Source organism: Spinacia oleracea, chromosome 4 (assembly GCF_020520425.1).
Source record: "Spinacia oleracea cultivar Varoflay chromosome 4, BTI_SOV_V1, whole genome shotgun sequence".
Lineage (NCBI taxonomy): Eukaryota > Viridiplantae > Streptophyta > Magnoliopsida > Caryophyllales > Amaranthaceae > Spinacia > Spinacia oleracea.
The window spans coordinates 50,330,108-50,354,029 of NC_079490.1; the positions used below are offsets into that span (position 1 = coordinate 50,330,108).

The 23,922-nt window shown below is 33.9% G+C and overlaps 1 protein-coding gene across 2 annotated transcripts; it reads right to left on the reverse strand.

Moving 5' to 3' along the window:
* Positions 1-9,679: 9,679 nt before the first annotated feature.
* On the reverse strand, positions 9,680-15,131 carry LOC130459759 (uncharacterized). Of its 2 annotated transcripts, none has more exons than XR_008919354.1 (4): positions 14,752-15,056; positions 13,613-14,105; positions 11,822-11,939; positions 9,680-9,926 (listed from the first exon to the last, which is right to left on the reverse strand). XR_008919354.1 is itself a non-coding variant. In XM_056827295.1 (4 exons), exons 1-2 carry the CDS (start codon positions 15,114-15,116, stop codon positions 13,722-13,724), a joined length of 744 nt encoding a protein of 247 aa, XP_056683273.1. In that variant the 5' UTR covers positions 15,117-15,131; the 3' UTR covers positions 9,680-9,926; positions 11,822-11,939; positions 13,613-13,721. The 2 variants fall into 2 exon arrangements, 1 of the variants encoding a protein (XP_056683273.1); XM_056827295.1 differs by having other exon boundaries at positions 14,757-15,131.
* Positions 15,132-23,922: the final 8,791 nt, after the last annotated feature.

Sequence of the window (23,922 nt, forward strand, 5' to 3'; positions counted from 1 at the left end):
TTTTTCTACATTTTGCCTCGTTATTACTCCGTGCTAGGGATGGCAGTGGGTAATGAACCCGACCCGGATCCGTGGATCCAGATCCGTTTTCAACGGATCTGGATCCTCAATTTTTGGACCCGACGGATCCGGGTAGGATATGGATCCTTGGTTTTTAAAACGGATCTGGATCGGGTCCTAAGTCATTACCCGGATCCAGATCCGTTTACCCGTTTTTATAAAAAAAAAATATAAAAATATAAAAGTAAAGACTTAAGACTTGTAGTATTATTGAAGTTTTTGAACTTTTAGTATTATTTATGTTGGATTTGTTAAATTTTATTTTAGTAAATGCTTGTATGGAAAAATAGCTTTGTTATTGAAGTTTTATTAAACTATGTTTTAAGGTTAAAATGAAAATTAGTTTCGTTTGATGAAAAAATAAGTTAGGATCCGTTTTGGATCCGTTTTGGACCCGGATCCGTAGGATCCGTCGGATCTGGATCTGGATCCTCAATTTAATTACCCAGCATCCGGGTAGGATCTGGATCCTTGCCTAAAACACGGGTCTGGATCTGGATCCTAGAGGATCCGGTCCAGATCCTACCCGTTGCCATCCCTACTCCGTGCTACATGCCTACAAGTAAAACTTGCTATGCTATGCCTACACATTTATATCCATGTTTTTTTTCTTCTTTTCTTTATCTCTTTTTTTTGAAGGAATTCTTTCTTTATTTGTAAAGTGTCTTCAATAGTTCAACCCCCCAATTTAATTAACATCTTACTACACAAGTCTTAATTTTTTTTTAATTTTTTATGCAAGCAAGGTTTCACTTCATATATACGGATTTTTACTTCATATACGAAGTAGTATTTCTAAATTATTTTCTTAATAATAACTTGTTTCACTTTTTCTTTTTACAAGCTTTATTAATTTAACATATTTTCTATAGTATAAAATAAGTTATGTCAACTAATTAAATTCATTTCGCAAAAACGATAGTCTTTAATTACTACTACGTACAATTATTATCGTAGAAATGAATTTACAAACATATATTTTATACACTTTATACAGAGTAAGTAATTGTCATCTTGAAATCAACATCACCTTAGATAAACAAAATTCATTTTGGTATAAATACCGTGAACCAATAATTTTTTTTTTTTTTATCAAATTGGGTATTTGAGGCCTAATACAAAGTATATGTGGGCCCCCCGATAAAATATTTCTGGTTCCGCCACTGTTTAAACAACGTCTTAACAAACACTATATAATTGCCCGTTCTATGAACAGGCTCCAACACTAGTTTCATTTAACATCGAGGTTGTAAAATAAATTAAGTGGAAGTCTTACCTCTTTGGTTCTTTCAACTTTTAAGTAACGACTTCATTGTCAAACTCTTACTGAATCCGATTTATACTACCTCCGTTTTAAAATAATTATTACACTTTTCGTTTTAATCGGCTTTATAATGTTCTTTACATTTTGCTTTATTCTATTGGACATGAAGATTTACTATTTTACCTTTAATTTATGGCCTTATTACCCCACAATAGTTACAATTATCACACACTTTCTCGCTTTATTCATTTTTTTCTTACACCCACCCACTTTTTTTTACACACTTCTCTTAATCCATATTTTATTGTATTCAACCAAATTTTCTACTTTTGTCTTAATATTTGTGCAAATAATAACTGTAAAGATCTTTATGACACGGAGGTAGTAATGATTATTACACTTTTCGTTTGTTTCAAAACGTTTTTATATCGTGATTTACACTATTTTTGGACATAAAAATATATCATCTTACCTAACAAAATTATTTATTCATTTTTTCTTACATCTATCCACCTACACTCTCTATCTTAATTATGTTATCTATATTATTTTACTCATCCACTTTTTTCTACACACTTTTACTCATTTATTAATATTCGTGTAAATAGCTAACTGTACCGATAATTATAAAACGGATGTAGTACACGATTACTGGACGCCATTGAAAATCCCAGTATACATCCATTTGTAACTTGACTTATCACATAAACAATTTTAGCTACAATATTCTTCAATGATGAGTCATTGTAAGTGTGCGTATGTAATGGTCTCACATGTTTTTTTTTTTAAAAAAAAAAATTATAGTCAAGCAAGGTAACTTGTACAATTGCAAGGTAATTTTAGCTACACAAATTCTTGTTTACAAAGGGTGTACAATAAATATTGTACACCGAAGTAAAAGTTGACTCAAAATACATTAAAGTTACCCTTATATATGTAAAAGTTATCTATTTTATATTTTCAAACATTTCTTATTTTAATAACAAAATTTCTTCAAAATCATTAATAATGTATAAAAATTAATCATTTAATCGTTTAAAAAGTTAAGTTATCAAAAAAAATTCATAATATAAAAGTTAACCAAAACATAGTAAAAGTTACAAAAAACTAGGTAAAAGTTACTTTGGTGTACGATAAATTTATTGTACACCTTGTGCGCGCAAGACCTTTTGTTTTAGCTAAAGAAATTAAAAACAGTACAATTGCACCTTTTAATAGCCGAACATGTTCTTCCAAATAACAAAAAGTGAGAAAGTACTTAAAAAGAAATGTATTGTCGCCTTTTGTAATAACCGGTTATAAATGGCGAGAATGTAAATAAAGTGTAATTTAAAAAAAAAAAAAAACAACTTGTTTGGCTAATCCCTATGAAATTACATTTATTCATCATTGCATCCTCAAGTTTCTCTTAAATTATTTACTTTTTGCTAATTACTCCGTGCATAAATAAATAATTATTAAACCCCGTCTATATTATCAGTCAAAACATTGTAAATTAGACAATATATATAATTATGATGTCTTCTCTTAGACGACTTTAATTTTGAAACTACACAAATAAATAACTCAATTATATAATTTATAGTCAAATTTTAGTAATTAAATTTGATATAAAATTAAGAATCAATGTGAAACCAAGAACGCATCGTTTTGGATGAATCCATTGATCAGGATTTATATTCAAACACACACTCTCATTCGTAATTTCATACTCTTAAGTCTTAACAGGCTTGCACATGGCATGTATATAGCTTAAGGAATGGGCAACAATAATTAGAATATTCTTTTCTAACTATAATAATAAATAATATAGATATAGATATAGATATTCTTATAAGTCATGATCTCTTTCTCATGGGTAGGTTAACTGAAATAAGTACGGAAAACAGAGAAGGACACTTAATTATCTTTACATTCACAAATAAAGTTAAATTAGGTCAAATTAAATAGGCCCACCCATGTGGCGTTGTTATTGGTGTATGTAGTCCCCCCACAACGTTAATATGCGTCAAATTATCAAAATTATAATATTATTATAAAATGTGCCCTTATCAAACAAAATACCAAAATATCAAAACAAGAAACAACTAAGCACATTGATCTTTGGTTGAGAATTATCCTACGGAGTACTTCTTCAAGGTTTCGAAAGGGTATTCTATATTTTAGAAACTACTAGAAATTCAGGTTGTAACTTCTCCACGGTTTGACTTTAGATGTTATATTAGATTAGGACCACGGGTCTAAGCATATTTTATATTTTATGTATGGCTTACCACAACTTAACATCTAGATATTTGATGCTAAACTAGACACGGTTTTAAATACGAATTGGCCTAGTTGTCAAGATCGAGGGCCTGTGTACGATAGGTATCAAATTTGAATCATCCGCCCCCATTTGTAATTTATGTGCTCTACATATACAAGGTATAAATAATTGTGTTCATAATAACTTCCTACGCTACAAGAAAGTTGTATCTTTAATGATAACTTAATAACGACGGATCAAAAATCCCGTCGCAAAAGCCTTTTACGACGGGGATAACAACCAAACAAAGACGGGAATACCCGTCGCAAATGTCTTTTACGACGGATTAACGACGAGATTTTTCATTAATGACGGCCCCTTTTAATGACGGGTTTGCGACAGAAAATCCCGTCAATCAACGATTATTGGCCTTTAGCAACGGGATTTCCCGTCGTTAATGGTACAATGTTTTGTAGTGCTATTTTAAAATATCAGTATAGATGATTCATTCTCCATTTTTCTATATCAATATGTCACATTAAATTCGTTACTTAAAGTAGCGTATTTTACATGTACATTGACTATGTTATTTAAACTAGCATATATTACATGTATGTAAGATTTGTTAGTTTGTTATTTCTTCGTATAGATTGAAATGCTAGGTTGATATATATTGCGATACCGTTTATATTCGAGGTGAATCTTATTCTCCTACTAATTTTGAGGTGCATCCGATCATAAATCCCAACACATATGATTGTTTTGCTCATCTATCTATATATATATAATATACTAAAAGAGAGGAAATCAATGTGGTGATGACAAATGTCACTCATTGATTGACCTCTCTTTTAATATTAATTAATTATTAAATAATTGTTTTTGTCATATTTAACTTATGATATTTTAGGTAACAATATCTAATATGGAAAAATAGATAAATTATTAAAAGATTCATCAATATTTTTACTAACTCATATAGAAATTTTCCTATATATGTCTACATAATCAAATTTTACACATAATCGAATTCAAAAATACATCGCATATGTTAGGTTAAGTATTTGAAATTATTACGGTTTATAACAACCAATATATGACATAGAAATAAGTCACTTATAACAAAAACTATCATATATTTTATTTAGCTTATGTACTAACCCGAAGTTTACCATTTATACGTTTGGCCTAAATAGTTAACCGATATTTGCCTGTTATTCTAGGTTTCATACGTAGTGTATAAATAAATGGTCGGTTAACCAATACAATTGATTCATCACCAGTTAAATAATAGATTTGAGATATTTATAGACAATATTTAACGTTAAGATATATTGTTAAACCTTATATTTGACACACTTTTCGGAGATATTAAGTTTTAACAAGTGTAATATATATAGAATCTTAGTGCATACGGACTGTAACTTAGACATCTTACCTATAATAATTAAGTTTTTTTTTTTTAAAGTGGTAAAAGTTATAGATAATACTTTGAACTCTCATATATTATACGTTTGTCAAGACACTAGCTACAAATCTGAAAGCGTCCTACAATAAAATAATTAACATATTTCATAATTGTTTTGGTAAAACCTCTAATTACTTAGGGTAATAATCGATTATAATATGATACTACATTATATCACGTCCACGCACATATATTCTAAAATTATTATTTGATCGGTCATGTTGTTTACTCCGTATAAAATATTTCTCCCCCTAAAGCTAATATGTATGATTTATAAATCTTGAACGTACATACTAATTCAATCATCTAATATGAAATTTGAAACAATTTCAATATTTTTTTCGTTTACTTTTTTTTATTATTTGTTTCTTTATTTTTGATCATTTGGTGGTAATATATTTTTATAGTATAATTCACTGAATGCAATATCTGATAACCAATACTTCGTATAAAAAATATTATAAAACTATCGACTTTTTAAAATTTTGTGTCATATAATAAATACGGATATGTATAAAAAATGTTAACTCTTGATTTAACATATTTAACAAGCTAAGGTTGTCTCAAACATATTTTAGACTCCATGTTAAATAACAAAATAACAAAAGATTATTCATCAATATTTTTACTAACTTATATAGAAAATTTCCTATATATGTCTACATAATCAAATTTTACACATAATCGAATTCAAAAATACATCGCATATGTTAGGGTAAGTATTTGAAATTATTACGGTTTATAACAACCAATATATGACATAGAAATTAGTCACTTATAACAAAAACTATCATATATTTTATTTAGCTTATGTACTAACCCGAAGTTTACCATTTATACGTTTGTCCTAAATAGTTAACCGATATTTGCCTGTTATTCTAGGTTTCATACATAGTGTATAAATAAATGGTCAGTTAACCAATACAATTGATTCATCACCAGTTAAATAACAGATTTGAGATATTTATAGACAATATTTAACATTAAGATATATTGTTAAACCTTATATTTGACACACTTTTCGGAGATATTAAGTTTTAACAGGTGTAATATATATAGAATCTTAGTGCATACGGACTGTAACTTAGACATCTTACCTATAATAATTAAGTTTTTTTTAAAAGTGGTAAAAGTTAGAGATAAGACTTTGATCTCTCATATATTATACGTTTGTCAAGACACTAGCTACAAATCTGACAAGCGTCCTACAATAAAATAATTAACATATTTCATAATTTTTTTGCGTAAAACCTCTAATTACTTAGGGTAATAATCGATTATAATATGATACTACATTATATCACGTACACGCACAAATATTCTAAAATTATTATTTGATCGGTCATGTTGTTTACTCCGTATAAAATATTTCTCCCTTTAAAGCTAATGTATGATTTATAAATCTTGAACGTACATACTAATTCAATCATCTAATATGAAATTTGAAACAATTTCAATATTTTTTTCTTTTAATTTTTTTATTATTTGTTTCTTTATTTTTGATCATTTGGTGGTAATATATTTTTACATGATAATCCACTGAATGCAATATCTGATAACCAATACTCCGTATAAAAAATATTATAAAACTATCAACTTTTTAAAATTTTGTGTCATATAATAAATACAGATATGTATAAAAAATGTTAACTCTTGATTTAACATATTTAACAAGCTAAGGTTGTCTCAAACATATTTTAGACTCCATGTAAATAACAAAATGAGGCCCTTGGCCCTATACATTTTTCCGACTTAGCCTATACTTTTTATTTTAATTCAAAATTATATCTTTTTCACGTTCTCATTATCGTAATATTTTTACACCAATCAGAAATAATCATTTATTCCCTGACATGGAGTATTATTGAAGTCTTAAGGTTATGTTGATTACTTTTGACTAATATATCATAATCAACTATTTCTAATATCATAAGTTCAAGATGATTAAGTTTCCTTATTATGTTTGCAACAACAAAAATATTTTTTATATGTTAATATAAAAGATTACATTATCATTTATTCTGTAACGTATATATAAAATTTCGTGTAAAATTAACATTTTGATATGTAGACTATGCATCACACTTGATGATGGACGAGTTTGGATTTAAGATAAGGCTGACGACGAAGATAAACATGAATAATAGACTAATATTGACTAATAAATATAGATTTGGTGTTGGTCCGGTATAAGGATAACATGTACCCACCTTGGTGATGGGGCGAGTTTACATTTCATGGATTCAGACCACACTGACCCAATCCTAATTATGCATGTCACTTTTAAATATTTTATCAATATTATACCTAATACAATTAATTTTAATAATGAAGTTATGTCAATATATTCAAAAGTTAGGTAAAGGCAAAATAACTTATTTACCAAATATAGTGATGTCACTATGTCAGGTTGTCACTAGAGCTAGGTTTTTGGGAGATCCTTTGTGCATCCTCTCCAAGTGGAGGGGGGGGGGGTTTGAAGCAAATTTGGTGGGTGATGGGGTTAAAAATGTTTCCGCCACTGGTAATGGGGCGAGAACGGATTTTAGATTATATCCCCCCGCATCGCTTATCTTTAATCTAATTGATTACGAATAAATATATCAACATTTTTTTTACTACTAACGTACATATTATAATGTATATTTATTTATTCATTGAATCTAATAAGACAACTGGATTATCGAAGACTCCGGAACATAGTTTTACAATTTAAAACTCTTTTAACCAAACAAAAAATGTTGACTCTAGGGGTGAGTTTACATAGGTGGGTGATGGAGCGTGCCTGCATTTTATTTTGTACCCAACCTCTCGAGACGGGGATTGGGAGGGGTGGGTAGGCGTTAAGTGATCAAATAATGAGGTAAATAAGGCAAGTATTAAGTGTGTACGACAACCGAAATGAAGGGTGGATGAGATAACTTAATGCTTGACAGGGGGTGATGACTTAATGCTTGATAGGGGATGAAAATGATTTTGTCCATGTACCATTATTTGTTTAATTTTTTTTTTAATAAATAAGACACTGAAATGATCAATAACAAATTTATCCATGAATGTTTTAATTAGGAGAATACCTATAAGAAATATTTTAGTGATAATTGTCTACCAGATTTTCATATAAATTTATATTTAGATTATAAATCATGTATTGCACGGGTACTATAATAGTTTCACCTAATAAATAAGACATTTAATGAGAAATAACAAGTTTATCCATAGTTAATTTTAATTTGGAGAGTATCTACAAGCTTTATTTTGATAAAATTTGTCTACCATATTTTATGTAATTTTATATTTATATTATAAACCGTGCATCGCACGGGTACTATACTAGTTTAAAGCTAGATCAAAAAATATTAAATACGAGTCTGAGTCGCATCCATCATCAAGAGAGAGACATTCCACTTAACAAGTTAAATGAGGTTCCACCTTAAAACTATGTGACAATAAAAGGAGTACCCCCTTAGCCTTAACACGTGATTAACTCTCTCATCTTTTATCAATCACATGTTATAGAATTTGAGAGAGAGAAAATCAGATTCAAGAGAGAAGAAAAGTTCTCATTAATCAGTTAAGAAAAATCAGAAGGAGAAATGAGGTAGTTAGTGTATTTATACAATGTATGAGTTAGCAGATTTCTAACAACCTTGCCAACAAACTAACTACCTTCTAACAAACTTTAAAGAATAAAATAAAAATATAAATTAATGATGTCATAAATCCTATACTCCCCCTTCAAGCTGGACCTTAGAAGTAAGGCCAAGCTTGGCAGAAAGATCCTTATGCTGGGAAGAAGGTAAAGGCTTAGTAAGTAGATCAGCAAGTTGATTGGAGCTTGAGACATGAGCTGTTTTAATGAAACCAATGTCAACTTGTTCACGAATATAGTGCATATCTCGTTTAAGGTGCTTAGTTTTATCATGAAACATAGGGTTCTGAGCAAGGTGTTCAGCAGAGGTATTGCAACCGTACAAAGGAACAGGCAAAGGAACAACTGAAGGAAATAATGCCCTTGGTCCAAGTATGCATTTAATGTTAAGTCTAATAAATGCGGTTCAGTATTAATTAACAAGTTAATAATTCAGTGAGATCAAGTGAGCTGAATGCCTAGCTAGAGGCCGCTTCATTTCAAGTCACAAGTAGAAAAAACCCTCATTGCAGCGGGCTTTTAGACCCCTGTTGCAGCGTACATCGTATGCTGCAACTGGGGGGCCTGCAACAAGTCTGAACTTGTTGCAGCGTACAATGTTCGCTGCAAAAAGTGATTTGTTGCAGCGTGCTTTTAGATGTACGCTGCAACAAGTGCCAAAAAATTGGCAAAATTTTGGACTTGTTGCAGCGTACATATATATGTACGCTGCAAAAGACTCAACTTTTTGCAGCGTACATTTATTTGTACGCTGCAACAAGTCTGAATTACTCAATTTTTTGCAGCGTACATTTATTTGTACGCTGCAACAAGTTTGAATTTTTGCGAAATTTTTTTCCCTTGTTGCAGCGTACAACATATATGTACGCTGCAAAAAAGCACTTTTGGCGGGAAAATTCTAATTTTGTTTAGGGATACCTAGAGTGCCTTGCACCAAATATAGAAACCTGTCAAAACAATAATAGAATAACGCAACCTGTATAACAAATATAAAAACAACAACTGGAGTTTTGTATACTATATATCCCAAAACCAAAGTGCACATATTACATTTAAATATATGTTCCAATTTCAACATAAACATACATTTTAATATAAAATTTATTCTATAACAACTAAACCAACTCGATCAAGCGCGCTAAAGCCAATAATAAATACTTGTTGGTAAAAAACTTAGCCCATTGCTCACGAACCACATCAAATTCCTCGCATAAGGCGCAATCCTCGGAGTGTAGACCTTTACAAAAACAGAAATTTAAATTAAACATTAGATTAAATACAAATTAAATATCACATTTTAACATTCAAGAAACTAATGACAATGTCCTAATAGTCTAAAATGAGTCCTTAGGTTCTTTAGTTCAAAGTTGGGAGCGAAAATGTCATTTTAGCCTAAATATGACCTATAACGACCCAATGAGCCTATAGGTGCATAAATAGATTGGAACGAGTCTTAGATCGTTAAAATTATGCATATTAAACATGTAATAAGTTTTAAATGAGTCCTTAGGTTCTTTATTTTAAAGTTGGGAGCGAAAATGCCTTATTTTAGCCTAGATATGACCTATAACGATCAAACAAGCATTAAATGGGTATAAGTAGATTAGAATAAGTCCTAGAAACTCAAAACTAAGCTTATTAATCATATAATAATTTAAAAATGAGTCCTTAGGTTCTTAAGTTCAAAGTTGGGAGCGAAAATGTCATTTTAGCCTAAATATGACCTAAAACGACACAATGAGCCTTAAATATGCATAAATGGATTGGAACGAGTCTTATAAAGTTAAAATTATGCATATTAAACATGTATTAAGTTTAAAATGCGTGCTTAGGTTCTTTATTTTAAAGTTAGGAGCGAAAATGCCTCATTTTAGCCTAAATATGACCTATAACTATCAAACAAGCATTAAATGTGCATAAACAGATTAGAATAAGTCTTAGAAACTTAAACTAAGCATATTTATCATATAATAAGTTTAAAATGAGTCATTAGGTTCTTAAGTTCAAAGTTGGGAGCGAAAATGTCATTTTAGCCTAAATATGACCTATAACGACACAATGAGCCTTAAATGTGCATAAATGGATTGGAATAAGTCCTAGAAAGTTAAAACTAGAATATAAAACATTTAGTAGGTTTAAAATGAGTCCTTAGGTTCTTTAGTTCATAGTTGGGAGCGAAAATGTCATTTTAGCCTAAATATGACCTATAACGACACAATGAGCCTTAGTGCATAAATGGATTGGAATGAGTCCTAGAAAGTTAAATATAAGCATATAAAACATTTAGTAAGTTTAAAATGAGTCCTTAGGTTCTTTGGTTCATAGTTGGGAGCGAAAATGTCATTTTAGCCTAAATATGACCTATAACGACACAATGAGCCTTAAATGTGCATAAATGGATTGGAATGAGTCCTAGAAAGTTAAAAATAAGCATATAAAACATTTAGTAAGTTTAAAATGAGTCCTTAGGTTCTTTGGTTCATAGTTGGGAGCGAAAATGTCATTTTAGCTTAAATATGTCCTATAACGACCAAACAAGCCTTAAATGTGTATAAGTAGTTAGATTAAGTCTTAGAAACTTAAAACTAAGCATATTAATCATGTAATAAGTTTAAAATAAGTCCTTAGGTTCTTTATTTTAAAGTTGGGATCGAAAATGCCTTATTTTATCCTAAATATGACCTATAACGATAAAACAAGCATTAAATGTGCATAAATAGATTAGAATAAGTCTTAGAAACTTAAAACTAAGCATATTTATCATATAATAAGTTTAAAATGAGTCATTAGGTTCTTAAGTTCAAAGTTGGGAGCGAAAATGTCATTTTAGCCTAAATATGACCTATAACGACACAATGAGCCTTAAATGTGCATAAATGGATTGGAATGAGTCCTAGAAAGTTAAAAATAATCATATGAATCATGTAATAAGTTTGAAATTAGTTTTTAAGTTCGTTAGATCAAAGTTGGGAGCGAAAATGTCATTTTAGCCTAATATGACCTATAACGACCAAACAAGCCTTAAATTTGCATAAGTAGATTGGAATGAGTGTTAGAAAGTTAAAACTATTCATATTAAACATGTAATTGAGTGAGAAATAAGACTGAAAAAGAGAAGTCAAGAGAACACACATGGGCCGCTGCATAACTCCATAAGTTCCGGGTGGTGCAAAACCGCCTGGCATCATACCACCAACAATATTTGTACCAGGAACAACAACTTCTGTAGATTTTGAAGGTGTATCCTCCTCTGCAAGGGGATGCAAAAAAAAAAAAATTAAAAAATTACTTGAGAAAACTACACAAAAAACAGATGAAGTAAATCAACAATTATTACATCTTTATCAAGACACAAAAAAGAGAATAAATCACGAAACAATTAGAAGCTACGATGATATTCCTCCTAATGCACAAAAAAAAACTTGATGTAGGTTTCATATTTGTTTCACTGGCATACACAATGTATCTGATGTCTTCACACAGACAAGCAAGAAAAATGGAAAGCTCCCATTCCTGCTCTTCAAACTGCAAGCTTTCCTCCTTATACTATCCCATTCTTGATCTCTCTCTCGGCCCTGTCAATTATTCACTTGCTACATCGAGGAAAATCTATAACAGTTGAACAATAATACAACTTCGGCCTCCATGCTAGGCCATATAATTTTTCTTTGTCTCTATTTTACTATTTAATGCATAATTGTATTGACTGGCATTCAAGTAGGGAACCAATGATAAAAACAGGTGTCCGCCTGTACACGCATCGGATCTACATCGAACTATAAAACCATAATGGGCTACTGTCCATGCATAGAGTAGACAAGCTATTTTGAAAAATATAACTTATATTAAAACTCTTCTTTTACAATTGACCTCAATTCCACACTAAAAATGTAACAATTTGGCAGATTTTAAACAAATTTACCCAATTCACGCAAAAAACCCACAAAATCATTCAATAATTGAATTACAATTCTAATCAAATTTTCCAACATTTCCAAATTAAACATATGAAACCTATTACTCCGTAATTAAGAACACGAAATGCAAGAATAAAGAATACCTATTTCACCAAGTTCTTAATTTAATAATCATAATCAATCTTTACATTAAAGATTCACAAAATGTAGACCAGAACTAGAGCGGAAAAAAAACAGAACAGTTAAAATTCATGAAAAAAAAATAAGAAACTTTTTTTCAAAAAATTACATGAATTGGCGTGTGGGTTATGAAGATTTCACCAGGAAAATAGAGAAAGAATGATGAAAGGTAACCCGTGACCGGCTCTGCCTCTTCTTGTTCGCCCGCTTGCAGTCAATTCTAGAGTTTTCTCCAAGCAAGATGGGGGAGGCTGTAAACTCTAGATATTTCACTGTTCTTAAGAAAATTCAAAGAAGAAATTGAGGGGTGGGGAACTTGATGTTGTTGCTTTTATAAGGGTTATAGATTAAGCTTAGGTTAGATAAATATTTTGTGGAAATAAAAGTGCTTCCCAAAAAACAAAATGCTCCCTAATTAATGACTTTCTGCTTGTATACAAAATCAGCCAAAAGAAAACGAGAAAGCATTCAACAAGCCTAATCCAAGCACATTGTCAATTGATTATGTACAAGATTTTTGTTTATGAATCAAATTATTCGCTGATAGCAAATACAAATTCGGATTACTTTTAAAAATCTTCTATGTCAAGTATAAGAAATATCCTAATTGACTTACAACCCCAACCTAACATTAATCTAACATCAAAATATGCAAGATCATGCAATAACGCCATCTCAAAGAGAGAACATATCTGACAATTGCAGAGGAAAATAATATTTCACTGAAACATAAGTAAGCAAGATAGATTCAACACTAAAATCAGAGAAATCAGTGAACAATGCCAAGAAACACTCTCTTCTAGGTGCATATAAGCAGAGTATTTACCTTTCCAGGATGCCATAAATACGAGACGAGGGCCTGGTCAGAAAAGAGCATATCTGAGGTAGAGTAACTTGCAGAATGCAATCATGCATTGTGGATTTATGAACCTCTCTTACGTTAATTTTGGTAAAGCTTCCTCTCTCCCTTCAGAATCCAGATCGTCTTCATCATCAGACATGCAGTCACCATCTAGCTCTGTCTCACTGGAAGACACATTTCCAGTACCATTTAATTCTTGATCCGAGGAATCATAATCCATTTGAGGATCGCATGTAGAATAGAGGGTTGACTCAAGAATTTTGCTTTTTGTGAAATGACGATTTACAGTATCATTTGAGTCTTCTATTGAATTTTGAGCAATTGTACTACATGTCTGCTTGTTTGAAATACCATACAGTGCTATATGCCTGTAATAAAGCTCCAATTCCTTTTCAGCAACAGCAATGAAATGCCTCACAGTTTCCAGTGATTGCTCATACTTGGATTTCTCCAAGGCCTAGCAACAGAAAAACACAGAAAAATTGAACCTACCGAATTAAATGGCATAAAAGGGACATACCCACGGAATACATGAAGCACACAGATTCTAATTCGTAACGCTGATGCTGGCAAATGAAAGAGGAGTTGTCCAGTTCACAAGACATTCCACAAACCCCATAAATGAGAATCACAACCCAGGAACACAAAACCTTCCCTTTTATAACAAGCGCAGGACAGCAAAACAAGTTTAATCTCCATAGCAACATACAAAGAAGTCAACAACTCACACAAACTATACTCAAACACAATCACCTTCTTATAATCTTGTAGAGCCCTCATTTGACCACTCAAAACTTCTCCATCATTTCACAAGCGTAAACAACAAAAACATCCAAAATTCCAATACTATTCTTAAACTAAACCCTAAATATCCAACATTTCGCACAAATCAAGATTTTGTATGAAGTAATGAATGATTAAAAACCCATAAACATCATTTGAACAAACCCTAAGAAACCCATAAATCATCGAACTCAAAACTATGTGATTTTGTCAATCATAAACCTAAAATTGAACCCTAATCTGAAAACGAAAATCAAAAACTAAAATTGAACCCTAATCTGAAAACGAAAATAAAAAACGAAAATAGAAATTGAACACACCATACCGAAACCACCGGAACCACGACGCCGAGCAACCACCGGAACCACGACGCGACGGGGAGATGCTGAACCCCCGGCCGACCAAGAATATATCTTTCAGTGACAGGCCGCGCGAGAATTGAACGGGATGGGGGAGATGAGGCGAGAACACCACACACCGGCGAAGACAGCGACGCAGGGCTGAGTTCGACGGCGACGCAGGGCTGAGTTCGACGGCTTCTTGGATATTTGTTTAAGGGAAAAAGCTTGGAGCTAGAAGAGAAGGAACAACGTACGTTTGAGCCCGCTCGTTTGAGCGCGGTTTGTTGCAACCTAGGAAAGTAAAAAATTTTGAAACGCGGACTTGTTGCAGCGGGCAATAACATGTACGCTGCAATAAAGTCGGGTTGTTGCTGCGGGCTTTTATTTTGTACGCTGCAACAAACACATTTGCTGCGAACAACTAAAATGTACGCTTCGATAACCCTTTAAAGGGTTTGACCCGCGTTGACCGACTGGTTGTTGAAGCGTATTTATACATGTACGCTGCAACAAGGGGGCTGCAACAGGGGTTTTTTCTACTAGTGAGTGGAATTATTGAAATTAATCCACAGCTTACTCTTGACTGAACCCGTAGGGTCATACAAATAGTACGTAAACGGATCAAGTATTTAATGGCATTAAATACTCCATCTATGGATATTCGGAAACGACGGATCTTGGTTTCAGTGGGAGTTGAGATCGTCAAAGGCAAACAATGAATACTCCGGAAACGATGATATTGCCGGAAACGGAAATATGGATCGTATCGGAAATATAAATATTATCCAAGTCGTAGATGTTGCAGGAAACGGAAACATGGCACGTATCGGAAAATATTATCGGAAATGGAAATATTGCCGGAATCTGAAATATTGCCGGAAACGGAAATATTGTCGGAATCGGAAATATTATTGGAATCGGAAAATAATTCCGGAAACGGAATTATTAAATATTTGTTCGAAACGGAAATTAATTCCGGAATCGGAAATGTTAAATATTGTTCGTATCGGAAATGAATTCCGGAATCGGGAAATTAATCGGAAGCGCATCGTACGAATTAGCATCGAACCAGACTTGCTAGACGAAGGCCCAGCACGAACCTAGGCCCGCATCCAGCAAGCCAAGCGCCCAACACAACGCTGCCAAGGCCACGCCTGGCCCAGCGCAAGGCCAGGCCCAGTAAGGCCATGGCGCGCGCGCGGGGGTGGGCTGACGCTCGTGGGCTGCGAGCTGCGCCTGCTCGTGTGGGCCGCAAGGCTTGCGCGGGCTGTGCGGTGTTCGTGCTCGTGCAACGTTTGTGTTCGATACGAATCCTAAAGCTAATAGAGTTCGTTCTATGATTAATTCCTAATCCTAATAGATATAATTAGTTTAAAAGAGTTTTAATGAAATTCTAATTAAACTAATTAGTATCCTAATAGGATTCTAAATCCCTTTCCATAGCCCTATAAATATGTGCCTAGGTTCACTATTTATGGACGAGTTTTTCAAGTATTCAGAGTGACATTTTGAGAGCAAAATTCCAGTCATATTGTTGCCCTATTCGCCGAAAATTCTAAGTACCTTAAGGGCGATTCTAGTTGGTCAATCTTAAGGCCGATCCGAACGTGCTGTGGACTTTCTACGGAGGGACGACACTTGGAGTCCTAAAGACTTGTTCTTGTTCGGTTCGGGCGCAGCTAGGGAGGGCACGCTACAAAGTGTATGCATCCTAGACTAATTATATGATTATGTGCAATTAATATGATTCATGGCATTAAGGTTTTTACGCGTGATTTATGTTGTTCATATGTATCATAACCTAATAGTGGTATCAAGAGCCTCTTATTAATTGCATGATCTATTAATGCTTAACATGGTTAAATTTTACAAATTTGCAAAGAATTAAAAAGGGGTGATTAATTTTCGTAATTGTTAATTAATTGCAAATTGCGTTTATTTAATTATATGTACGCAGTTTTTCGGCAGTTTCTTCGTTACTCAACCAAATCGAGTGATTTTTGTGTCCATTCCGCATGTAAATGGCATTCTAAAATTTTGACAAAATATTAGTTTTTTCGGCCGAACCCAGAATTCCCAAATTCGAAGCCTAACTATGACTTTTCGGAGGTTTTAGTTTTTCGAACGCAAAAGTTTGTAATTTTAAGATGTTAAATTGAATATTTGCGATTCTTGTTGTTAAATCATGAATTTTTGATTGACCTACTGTATATGTTTAACAAATTTGAATGCCAAAGCTTGTTAATTATACAACCTAATTTTTAATTGCAATTAATTTGTTGAAATTCGAATAATTTAGAATTTGATTTGATTTTCATAATTAATTGACGATTTAATTAGGTATCCATGATTAAAAACCACCATAAAAATGGTTAATTTGTGATAAATTTTAAATTTTTATGATCTAGATTTGAATCCATGTTAATCGGAAATTAATTGATTAATAAATTTTCGATTTTTCGCCCTAAAATTATGAAATTAATATGATTTATTAATTTGTCGTTAATTTTAAATTTTTATGAAAATCGCTCATGAATGTTGCACGCACAAAGCAATGGTCGCTACGTGTTACCCTTAAGGGGTGTTGTATAGTGCGGGCACGCGACGACGAGCAAGGGAGCTCGTCGCCCGTGCGGTATGAATGCAGCGAGCAACATAGCATGGCGCGCGCGCGAGGCATTGGTGTTGGCCGTGTGTGCTATGCGATGGGCGAGGGCGACGAGGCAAGGCACAAGCGACGAGCGAGACGCGTGTGGGCAGCGATGGTGCTGCGCCACAGCGCGCCTGGCTCGCCCAAGCAGAGCAGCAGCAGACGCGACGCATCACAGGGCTGCGCGCAGCGTGGCCAGCAATGGTTGCGTGTGCGTGTGGCGTGTGGCTGTGTGTGCCTTGTGCAGCGATCGATCGAGCGGGGCGCAACAGCCTCGTGGCTTGATGGGGCTTGGGCGCAAGCCCAAGTGCCTCGTCTTACGACGATTGATACGTTTTGATTTTAATTTGAGATTTTCAGTTCGAAAATAATTTTAATTAACTTTAAAATTAATAATTTAAATTGTTTTCTCGGAATTTAATTTTGATTATTATAATTATTATAAATTTTAATTTATTCTAATTATTTTACTAAAATTAAACCTTGAATTAATTTAAATTCGTTTAATTCAACTGAAAATAAATTAAATGGATTCGATTATAATTTTATATGAGCTTTAAATTTTAATTAAACTTGTATGTTTCCAGTTAGACTAGAAATACATTTTTATGTTTAAAATTAGTAAAGCATATAAAGTTATTGGTTTAAGTGGGAGCCTTTAGTCATAAACTCTTGATTAGGTCTACAATCCTTTAAGGTTAAACAACTTGATTAGAATTAATAAGGACTGAATAATTGGTAGATTATTGGTGCCCTTAATTAATTGCTGCAAATATTTATGTGATGCATTACAATGTGTTTTTACTAACCAGCTATGTGGGCCATTCATGATAATGAATGGGTGAATGGTATATATTGTATATGTACTGTTTTGCAGGTTATTGAAAGTGACTAGTATGGCCCAAATAGGATAGAAAATATGGTCTGCGTACCATTAATTTGAATGTAATATTGGTCTAAAGTACCAAATTTTATTGCTTTTAAATATGGTCTGCGTACCATCAAATAGTTGTAATTAGTTTAATTATAGCTGATCCTCTTTGAAGAAAATGGCGCCTCCCATGGTGAAATTCAAGACGAAGTTTTCAATCCATTTTCAAGACGGACTTTGAAGTTGAAGCTTCAAGATGAAGTCGGGCCATACTAGATCACATTTATCTTATGCATGCTTTAAGTTATTTATTGCTCTTTAATATGTCTTAATTATGCATGAGATTATGGCTTGATTATGTTACATGATTAAGGATTTTAGTTCACTTAAAATCTAACCAACATAGTAAGAGCCTTAAGTTCCAAACTTAAAAATTGAGTTAAAAGGTGCCATGCCAAAATAACACTTACTTGGATAACCTTTACATCAATCTTAGTAATAGTTTTTCCGCCATAGCGAGGTGTTACTTATTGATCCTAAAGGGGTAAGGTACACAAATAATTGTGAGTACATGTTAGTTTTGGTGAAACTCAACGATATAAGTAAGGAATCCTTTTATGTCATGGCAAATTCGATAGGTTTTCCTAACAAGTTCTTAGACGTACCTATCAACCAAGAGTAGTTTCTAGACTATTAGCAAAAGGCTTTTGCTTACCTAAAAGATTTTAGAATTGAGTCTAAATACATAATGTGCTTAATTCTTTAATGGTTTTAGGGCCTTGGAACCATTTTATTCACACCTGCCGGAACACATAACCTGAATAAAATGCTTAATGAACATTAAATTATGCATGTATGCTAGAATTTGAGTTTATTAAGAGAAACTGTGAATGATTATTTATTTGTTTATTCTTTTTCAATTATAGTTTTAACTATGGAAAACAACAATTCATTCAACATTCGATCAATTCTCGAAAAGGAGAAGTTGAATGGGAAAAACTTCCTTGACTGGTAAAGGAACTTGCAAATAGTTCTTATACAGGAAGAAAAGGAGTATGTCCTGAAAGAGGCGATGCCCGAAGCCACGGGCGACGGGGTCACTCAGGCAGCCCTCAATCGTTGGATTGATGCCAACAAGGATGTGAAATGTCTAATGCTTGCAACCATGAGTGGAGATCTACAGAAAACGTTCATCAACTCAGATGCTTTCACGATCATCAGTGAGTTAAAGAACATGTTTCAAGATCTGGCTCGGGTCGAAAGATTCGAGACTCATAGGCAAATTCTTGAGACCAAGCTTAAGAAAGGCGAGCCCGTAAGTCCACATGTTCTCAAAATGATTGGACTCATTGAGAATATGAGTCGGCTGGATCAACAATTCTCTCAGGAAATGGCTGTAGACACCATCCTCCATTCTCTTCATAACGGGTATGATCAGTTCAAGCTGAACTACAGTATGAATAGTCTGGAAAAAACGCTCACTAAGCTTCACGGTATGCTGAAGACCGCTGAAAAGACGCTCAAAAGTGATAAGCAAGATGTGCTTATGGTGCGTGGGGGCAAGTTCAAGAAATCTGGAAAGAAGAGGAATGCTAAGAAAGGTGGCAACAAGGCCAACCATACTAAGCAGCCAGGCGGCACCAAATCTGAAAAGAAGAACGTGAGCCAACCCACTTCTGAATCTGAATGCTTCTATTGCAAGAAAAAGGGGCATTGGAAGAGAGATTGCTTGAAGTTAAAGGAAGATCAGAAGAACGGAACAGTCGTTCCATCTTCAGGTATTTTCGTTATAGACTGTATACTTGCTAATTCAACTTCTTGGGTATTAGATATAGGTTGTGGCTCACACTTATGTTCCAATTCACAGGGACTAAGAATAAGTAGAAGGTTAAGCAAGGGTGAAGTCGACCTACGAGTGGGAAATGGAGCACGGATTGCTGCATTAGCTGTAGGAACTTATTATTTGTCGTTGCCCTCCGGGCTAGTTTTGGAACTGGAAGAATGTTTCCATCTTCCAAGTCTTACTAAAAACATCATTTCAGTTTCTTGCTTAGATGCCAAGGGATTTTCCTTTTTAATAAAAGACAATAGTTGTTCGTTTTATTTTAAAGAGATGTTTTATGGATCTGCTAGATTAGTCAATGGAATTTATTTATTAGATCACGACAAACAAGTTTATAACATAAATACCAAAAAGGCCAAAAAGGAGGATTCAGATCTCACCTATCTGTGGCATTGTCGATTAGGCCATATTAACTTGAAACGCATAGAAAGACTTCAAAAGGAAGGAATTCTAGAACCATTTGACTTAGAGGATTATGGTAAGTGCGAATCATGTTTACTTGGCAAAATGACAAAGCAACCTTTCTCTAAAGTTGGAGAAAGAGCAACTGAACTATTGGGTTTAATCCATACATATGTATGTGGACCAATGAGTACAAATGCTAGAGGTGGTTTCAGCTACTTTATCACTTTCACTGATGACTTCAGTAGATATGGTTATGTCTACCTAATGAAGCATAAGTCTGAATCCTTTGACAAATTCAAGGAATTTCAGAGTGAAGTAGAGAATCAATTAGGCAGAAGATTAAGGCATTGCGGTCTGACAGAGGCGGTGAATATCTGAGCTATGAATTTGATGACCATCTGAAAGAATGTGGAATTCTATCAGAATTGACTCCTCCTGGAACACCACAATGGAACGGTGTGTCGGAACGGAGGAACAGAACCTTGCTAGACATGGTTAGATCAATGATGGGTCAGGCTGAACTTCCAATAGAATTTTGGGGACATGCACTAAATACAGCTACACTCGCTATAAATAGAGCTCCGTCTAAAGATGTTGAAAAGACTCCATATGAGTTATGGTTTGGAAAGCCTCCAAAAGTGTCTTTTCTCAAGATTTGGGGATGTGAAGTTTACGTCAAACGATTAATTTCAGACAAACTTCATCCAAAATCTGACAAATATATCCTTGTGGGCTATCCAAAGGAAAAAAAGGGGTATTACTTCTACAATACATCTGAGAACAAGGTTTTTGTTGCTCGAGATGGTATCTTTTTGGAAAGAGATCACATTTCCAAAATGAAAAGTGGGAGAAAAGTAGACCTCGAAGAAATTCGAGTCGAACAACAAAATCTAGAGAATGCTCAAGATGACATTCAGGATGAAACTCAGAGATCTTTAGAAGTATCTGGTGAGGATCATGGACCGTCTAGAAATGTAACCCCGCGTAGATCGCAAAGATATAGATCTCAACCGGAAAGGTACTTAGGTATTTTGACGAACGAGAGCTATGATGTTCTATTACTTGAAAGTGATGAACTGCGACTTACAAACAAGCTATGACGATCCCTAGCTCCAAGCAATGGCATGAAGCCATGCAATCTGAATTAGACTCCATGTCTGAAAACCAAGTTTGGGATTTGGTCGATTTTCCAGATGGCTACCAAGCCATAGGAAGCAAATGGGTTTTCAAACTGAAAAAGGACAAGGATGGGAAACTTGAAGTTTTTAAATTTAGATTGGTTGCAAAAGGTTACAGGCAAGTCCACGGTGTGGATTACGATGAAACCTTTTCACCAGTTGCAATGCTAATGTCTATTCGGATAATGTTAGCAATCGTTGCATATTACGATTACAAAATATGGCAGATGGATGTCAAAACCGCTTTCTTAAACGGCGTTTTAACAGAAACTGTGTTTATGACACAACCTGAGGGTTTTGAGGATCCAAAGAATGCTAAAAAGGTATGCAAGCTTAAGAAATCAATCTACGGATTAAAGCAAGCATCAAGGAGCTGGAATATACGTTTTGATGAAGCAGTCAGTGACTTTGGTTTCATCAAGAACGCAGACGAATCTTGTGTATACAAGAAGGTCAGTGGGAGCAAAACTGCTTTTCTAGTATTATATGTCAACGACATATTACTTATCGGAAATGACATTCCTATGTTGAACTCTGTCAAGATTTTGCTTGGAAAATGTTTTTCGATGAAGGATCTAGGAGAAGCACAATACATATTGGGCATCAAGATTTACAGAGATAGATCTAAGAAGATGATTGGACTTAGTCAAAGCACATATATCAATAAGGTGCTTGAAAGGTTCAAGATGGCAGACTCCAAGCGAGGCTACCTACCCATGTCTCATGGAATGACTCTAAGCAAGACTCAATGCCCAAAAACACTTGATGAGCATAGACGAATGAGTGGGATTCCATATGCATCATTGATTGGTTCAATAATGTATGCTATGATATGTACACGCCGGATGTTGCGTATGCAGTCAGTGCTACGAGCAGATACCAGTCAGACCCAGGAGAGGCACATTGGACTGCTGCCAAGAACATTCTGAAGTACCTGAAAAGGCACAAAGATGATTTCCTGGTCTATGGCGGAGATGATGAATTAATTGTTAAAGGCTATACGGACGCAAGTTTATAAACCGACAAAGATGATTTTAGATCACAGTCTGGGTTTGTCTTCTGCCTCAACGGAGGTGCAGTAAGCAGGAAAAGTGCTAAGCAAAGCACCATTGCGGATTCTACAACTGAAGCGGAGTACATTGCTGCACATGAAGCAGCAAAGGAAGCTATATGGCTAAGGAAGTTCATAGGTGAACTAGGTGTAGTCCCCTCCATTAAAGGACCAATAGCTCTGTATTGTGATAATAATGGAGCTATTGCACAGGCAAAGGAGCCTAGACACCACCAGAGAGTCAAGCATGTACTTCGTAGATTTCACCTTCTACGAGAGTTCGTTGAAAGAAAAGAAGTCGAGATAAGCAAGATTGGAACCCGATGACAACATCTCAGATCCATTGACTAAACCTCTGCCGCAGGCGAAGCACAACTCACACACTGCAGCTATGGGAATCAAGCATATTGGAGAATGACTTTGATGTCCTTGTTTAATGTTTTAAAGTTTTCGAGTTTAATACTTTGTAAAAAATTATTGGTTAATCATTCACATAAATGAATAGAATTCATTTTTCCATTTAATTTGTTGTTTATTAAATGATGAGTCCCTTCAATTTGACGAAATATTCAAGATAGACTGTCAGGACCAGTCCTGTGACTAAGAAATGTCTATCAAGTGAACTTGAATGTCAAAAGTTGAAAATGGTCCCTAATCGGAGTTTTCTATAAAGATGGACGCATAGAAAACGTTAGACGACTAGAATGCAAGATGACTAGTAGTTCTGTTTCTTGAACTATGTGGACATGGCAATGTCGTAATCATTTGCATTGATACTTACTTTGGGAAGACTAGTATCAGACAGACCTATGAAACTTTACTGTAAGAGATGAAAATCTGTCATAAGTAAATTTCATTAAAATTATTAGACACTAATCCTCAATACCTGAGTGATTTGAGATTACTTGTTTGAGAACTGCTTACTTTGACGTTGTCAACCGTCGCACCGTAAAATGAGGCTATAAAGGCAACGCTCAGGTAATCACCTATCAACGAAGTCTAATATCAAGATCACAAGATTGGGATTTGAAGGAAATAATGCCCTTGGTCCAAGTATGCATTCTATGTTAAGTCTAATAAGTGCGGTTCAGTATTAATTAACAAGTTAATAATTCAGTGAGATCAAGTGAGCTGAATGCCTAGCTAGAGGCC

Bases quoted from the DNA above. Each gene is read 5' to 3' on its own strand.
- LOC130459759 (XM_056827295.1), bottom strand. From the start codon at position 15,116: ATGTTATTGCCCGCTGCAACAAGTCCGCGTTTCAAAATTTTTTACTTT. The intron at 14,106-14,756 runs GTATGGTGTGTT...TTCTGTTGCTAG, and splicing joins TCGTGGTTCCGGTGGTTTCG to GCCTTGGAGAAATCCAAGTA.